Source organism: Lycium ferocissimum, chromosome 7 (assembly GCF_029784015.1).
Source record: "Lycium ferocissimum isolate CSIRO_LF1 chromosome 7, AGI_CSIRO_Lferr_CH_V1, whole genome shotgun sequence".
In the NCBI taxonomy this organism is placed as follows: domain Eukaryota; kingdom Viridiplantae; phylum Streptophyta; class Magnoliopsida; order Solanales; family Solanaceae; genus Lycium; species Lycium ferocissimum.
In genome coordinates this window covers 50,409,346-50,414,807 of record NC_081348.1, presented here as the reverse complement: position 1 = coordinate 50,414,807, position 5,462 = coordinate 50,409,346, and the positions used below count along the sequence as shown (strand labels likewise).

Below are 5,462 nucleotides of genomic sequence, written 5' to 3'. Positions count from 1 at the left end.
CGAGGCCTCGAATCTATTCTCTAATACGACGAGCGATTTCGAAACTAAAGTTGGGTAAACCGAATATCTTAGTCGTGGCTAAACTTCACCGAGACAGAACGAGATGGTTTTTAGCAATCTTAAAGTTTAGACTGCCGGCTTAAAAAAATGCTAAGGATCTTTCCCTTTTTGATGAATCGAACCCGATAATAAGAAACGAGAGTAAGGGTTCTTTTTTTGATATGGTGACTAAAAATGTAAATGCTTAAGGGTTTAGGCGGTCAAGGAACTCTCCCATAAACACAATTGTGAGGATGTATTTATATCCAATGTATGCTAGGGTTTCCTATGATTTTGAGGCGGGGTTTTGAAATGATATATCCGTTTGAATTTTGAACAAAATCTCTGTTTCGTGTCAACTAATTTCAGAATTCGTCTTCTTGTGTTGACTCAGTCGTTGAAGACAGGAGGGAAGTGAAACTTGTATAAAAATGGCAAGATACAAATCTGCCATGGCCGAAAGTAAAGTTTCTCTCGTTTGGAAGAGGGAAAGAGAGAGAGAGCAGGAAAGGACGAACGTACTTGCACGAATATGAGGGGGTAAGGATCTGCCATAGTTGAAAGAGGGTTTGGCGTTTTGCTAAAAGGGATCGAAGAGAGAGCAGGGATTGCACGAAAATGGAGCCTATTAGATTCTGCCATGGTTAAAGGGAGTTTGGCTCCTTACTAGAAATGGTGAGGAGGCGGTCAAGGTTGAAGGAGAAAAGAAAGAGATTAGGGTAGGAAATAAGGGGATATGGGTTGGGCCGGTCGGTCGTGGTGTTGGGCCGGTAAATGCGGGTAGGAATAGTGGTAAAGGGCTGGTGGAGTTAAACATATGGCACATGGGTGAATTAATGTGGCCGGGTATTAAAATGTGGGTTGATTATTTGGTGAAAATTGTGGATCCTTCTCCTCTATTTAAATATTCTTGGGCTTCTAATTTGATAAATAGTACAATATATACTATGTGAAGATAATTAATAATTAATATGTATAAAAAATAAGAATTTAGCCAAAGTGTTGTCTTGTAATTAATTTAACGAGTCCAAACCCGAAAATGAAACGATGACTAACCGTTTAAAATTTGTGGTAAAGTAATGTTCATAATGTTGAAAATAAAAGTAGCGATATTAATAGTAGTAGCAATAAAAAATAGTGAAAAAAAAAATTAAAGTATTTAACTCGTCAGTAAATTTAGAAACCCGAGTAAATTAAATAAAGGAGGGACAAAATTGGGTGTCAACAATAATTATGACAGTTTTTTGTTTTTCCAAGAAAAAATAGCATTTTTTTTCATACTTATCCCCACCTTAAATAATACAAACAAGACTAATAGATTTCGAATGGAAATATTCAAATAAATAGTACCAAATAAATACTAACTTATGAGAAAAGTTCATGTGCTTTGATCTAAAAGCTGAGAAATCATCTCATTATGTAACAAGACCAATTCCATTAATTTACTTCTTGTTAAGTTAACATTTGAACAATAACAATAATTAATTATTTAAGAAATATCTGGTAAAACAAGGATATTCAGAATGGCACCACTTTTTCCTATCTGGAACTTCCATAGATAAAACCTAAAACTCAGGGAAACTCGCGCACCTTGAAGCTATATATAAATCAAGTCGATATTGCATCATTCAGTTTTGCGGTAAAAAGTCTACAAAATGTAAAAGCAGTTTGTAATTTGTGGGAGTCCCACATCGATGGCCAATGGCCATTGATTGGCTATATAGAGCTAAGCCCATTTAATCTAATAAAATGACATATTTATAATATATGTGCATTTATATATATATATATATTTAATTATATATCTAAATGACTTGGGCTAGGCTTGGGCGCGGCCCAGGTCGGATCTTTAAATAAAGGTCTTATTTTTGTATTTATTTTGAACAAATTTTTTGTTTATTTAAAATTTGAATTTCATATTTAAATTATAAATTAAACAGAACATTGCGTCTGTTCAGAAAAGGACGTTTCTTCAAAAACAGTCTCCTTCTAAACTTCTATAAGTACAGACTCAACCCTGAAAAAGCGATACAATTTGCATGTATGATCTCAAGCTTTGTTGTATCCTGATAGAGATTTACTTGTAATCCCTAAAGAATATACAGACAATAACTCTTGAGAGATAGTGATCTTTCACGTCTCAAAGCCTTAATTTTTCTGTTACTCTTCTCTACTTTTCTAACAATTTTCAAGAGTTATTTCTGCTATGGACAAATTATTATCTGCTGTTGAGAATCCAAAAGAAATAATCAAACTAGAGGTGGATTGAATTTCACTCGCTGGAAGGACAAGATGATTTTCTTACTCAATGCGCTGAAAATATTTTATGTCCTTGATCCATCGCCGCACCACCGAACCTACCCGAAAGATAATCGATGCGACCAAAGCAGAGGGGAAGAAACGAGAAGAAGATGAATTGCTCTGTCGAGGTCATATTCTAAATACTTTGACTGATCGGTTGTATGATTTGTACTCCAATCTGACATCTCCAAGGGAAATCTGGACGGCGTTGCAGACTACATATGAAAATGAGAAACGAGGTATCGATAAATTCCTATCCTTGCAGTATTTCGAATTTAAGATGATAGATACAAATCCTATAATGGATCAGATTCATGAATTACAAATCTTGGTACCAAAATTAAGCGACCTTGAAGTAAAAATTCCTGATGCACTTCAAATAGGTGCAATTCTTTCGAAACTGCCTTCTTCCTGGAATAACTATAGAAAGAAAATTCTGCATTCTACTGACAAATTGACTGTGGAACAATTTCGAACTCACCTTCAAATTGAAAGTGAGACTCGTGCTCGTGATGCGGTTGTTCAAGCCTCTAGTTCCATAGTTAATGTTGTTAGTCAGAATAATTCGAGAAACGAAAATAAAAATCTGAAAGTTTCCAAGAAGTCTCTTAATAAAAAGAGAAAGAATCAGAATTGTTAACATTATGGAAAGAAAGGCCATAAGATTCGAGATTGCTGGTTTAAGAAAGCAGGAATAAATTTTCATTCAGGAGTTAATGGAAAATCTAGAAATTCAGAGAAGGTAGATGCAGTTGAAAGCTCTTCAAAAGGGCTGGTTGCTATGATTTCTACTATACCAAGTGAAATGGTTAAAGAGTTGAACATGGCTACTACAACCACAAAGAATCAAGACCGGTGGTTGGATTCTGGTGCAACAATTCATGTCTGTCATGACAAGAATATGTTCAAGACTTATTCGGAAGTTAAAGATTCTGAAAAGGTGTTGATGGGAAACCATGTTACAGCCGAAGTTGAAGGGAAAGGAACAGTTGAAATCAACTTCACATCTGGACAGAAGCTGACTCTTCTTAACGTGTTCCATGTTCCTCAAAAATGAAGAACTTAATTTCTGCTAGTTTACTTTCTAAGAGAGGTTTCAAGATTGTAATTGAGTCTAATCATGTAATTGTGTCTAAGAGTGGTCTGTTTGTAGGAAAAGGGTACCAGTGTAATGGCATGTTCAAACTAAGTGTTAATGCAATAAATTATGCTTCTGCTTGTACCGTTGTGTCTGATTCTTATTTATGGCATGCTAGATTAGGACATTTAAATTTTGGTTCCTTAAATTATATGTCCAAAAATGGTTATATCACTTGCAAAACTAAGCATGAAGGAAAGTGTGAAATATGTATACAAGCGAAAATGACTAAGAAACTATTTCGCAAAGTTGAAAGATTTACAGAATTATTACACTTAGTGCATTCTGACTTATGTGAATTAAATGGAGAATTAACTAGAGGAGGAAAAAGATACTTCATTAATTTTATAGATGATTTTTCTAGATTCACACATGTTTATCTACTTAGAACAAAAGATGAAGCATTTGAAAAGTTTAAGGAATACAAGTCAGTTGTGGAAAATCAAAAGAGTAGGAAAATAAAAATTATTCAAAGTGATAGAGGTGGAGAATATTTTTCTACTGATTTTTGTAAGTTTTGTGAAGAGCATGGTATAATACATCAAACAAGTTCTCCTTATACGCCACAACAAAGTGGTTTGACTGAAAGGAAAAATAGAACTTTAGTAGATATGGTTAATTCTATGTTATTAAATGCACATTTACCGCATAATTTGTGGGGTGAAGCTTTACTTACTGCTTGTTATATATTAAATAGAGTGCCTTCAAAAAGTGTGCATGTTCCACCTTATGAACTTTGGAATGGTAGAAAACCGAATATCTGTTATTTTAAAGTGTGGAGGTGTATATCCTTTTATAGGGTTCCTGATCATCAAAGAACAAAATTAGGACCTAGAGGAATAAAATGTATTTTTGTTGGATATGCACAAAATTCAAAAGCATATAGATTGCTCGATCTAGAATCTAATGTTATTATAGAATCTATTCATGTTGAATTTTTAGAAAATAGATTCATTAATGATGCCATTGATGAGCAGTTGATTAAAGAAAATCGAAGTAGTCTTGACACACAAAATATGTCACATTCTGATATTTCAAATAAAAGGAAAAGTGACAATATTCAGTTAGAGTCTAGAAGAAGCCAAAGAATTAGGAGAAAAACTCTTGATCCTGATTTCATTTCTTCAGATTCTATAGCTTTTCTGGTAGAGGGAGATAGAACTAATGTATGTAATCAAATACCACTTTTGTTTCATATAGAAGAAGATCCTAGAACATTCAAAGAAGCTATGGCTTCAAGAGATGTTGCTTTTTGCAAAAAGACAATTAATGATGAAATGGACTCAATAATGTCCAACAACACTTGGATTTTAGTTGATTTGCCTCCTGGATCTAAACCTATGGGTTGTAAATGGGTATTTAGGTGAAAATATAATTCAAATGGTTCTATACAAACCTTCAAAGCAAGACTAGTTGCAAAGGGCTTCATGCAGAAAGAAGGCATTGACTATTATGATACGTATGCTCCGGTTGCAAGAATTACATCTATGAGAGTACTTTTGTCATTAGCATCTATATATGATTTATGTGTACATCAAATGGACGTTAAAACTGCTTTCCTAAATGGAAATTTAAGTGAAGAAATTTATATGAGACAAGCTGAAGGATTTATTCTTCCTGGCAATGAACATAAAGTTTGTAAGCTAATAAGGTCTCTCTATGGCTTGAAACAAGCTCTAAAACAATGACATGAAAAGTTTGATAGTGTGATATTATTAGACAGATTTGTACATAATCAAGCCGATAAATGTATTTACTCCAAATTTACAAAAGATTATGGAGTTGTCATTTGTCTTTATGTTGATGACATGTTGATTTTTGGTACAAACATGCTTCGAATTTCTGAAACCAAGAAGTATCTAAATTCGGTTTTTAAAATGAAAGATTTGAATGAAGTAGCTACTGTCTTAGGTATCAAAGTCCAAAGAAATAATAAGAGAGTGACTTTATCACAAGCCCATTATATTGATAAGATACTTAACAA

The 5,462-nt window shown here is 33.7% G+C and overlaps 1 protein-coding gene across 1 annotated transcript; it reads left to right on the top strand.

The window, feature by feature from the left end:
• The first annotated feature begins 2,365 nt into the window (after positions 1-2,365).
• Positions 2,366-3,397, top strand: LOC132062298 (uncharacterized). The gene is made up of 2 exons (XM_059454897.1): positions 2,366-2,894; positions 3,051-3,397. Exons 1-2 carry the CDS (start codon positions 2,366-2,368, stop codon positions 3,395-3,397), a joined length of 876 nt encoding a protein of 291 aa, XP_059310880.1.
• The last annotated feature ends 2,065 nt before the right edge of the window (positions 3,398-5,462 follow it).

Bases quoted from the DNA above. Each gene is read 5' to 3' on its own strand.
- LOC132062298 (XM_059454897.1), top strand. From the start codon at position 2,366: ATGTCCTTGATCCATCGCCGCACCACCGAACCTACCCGAAAGATAATC. The intron at 2,895-3,050 runs GTCAGAATAATT...ATTTTCATTCAG, and splicing joins TTCCATAGTTAATGTTGTTA to GAGTTAATGGAAAATCTAGA.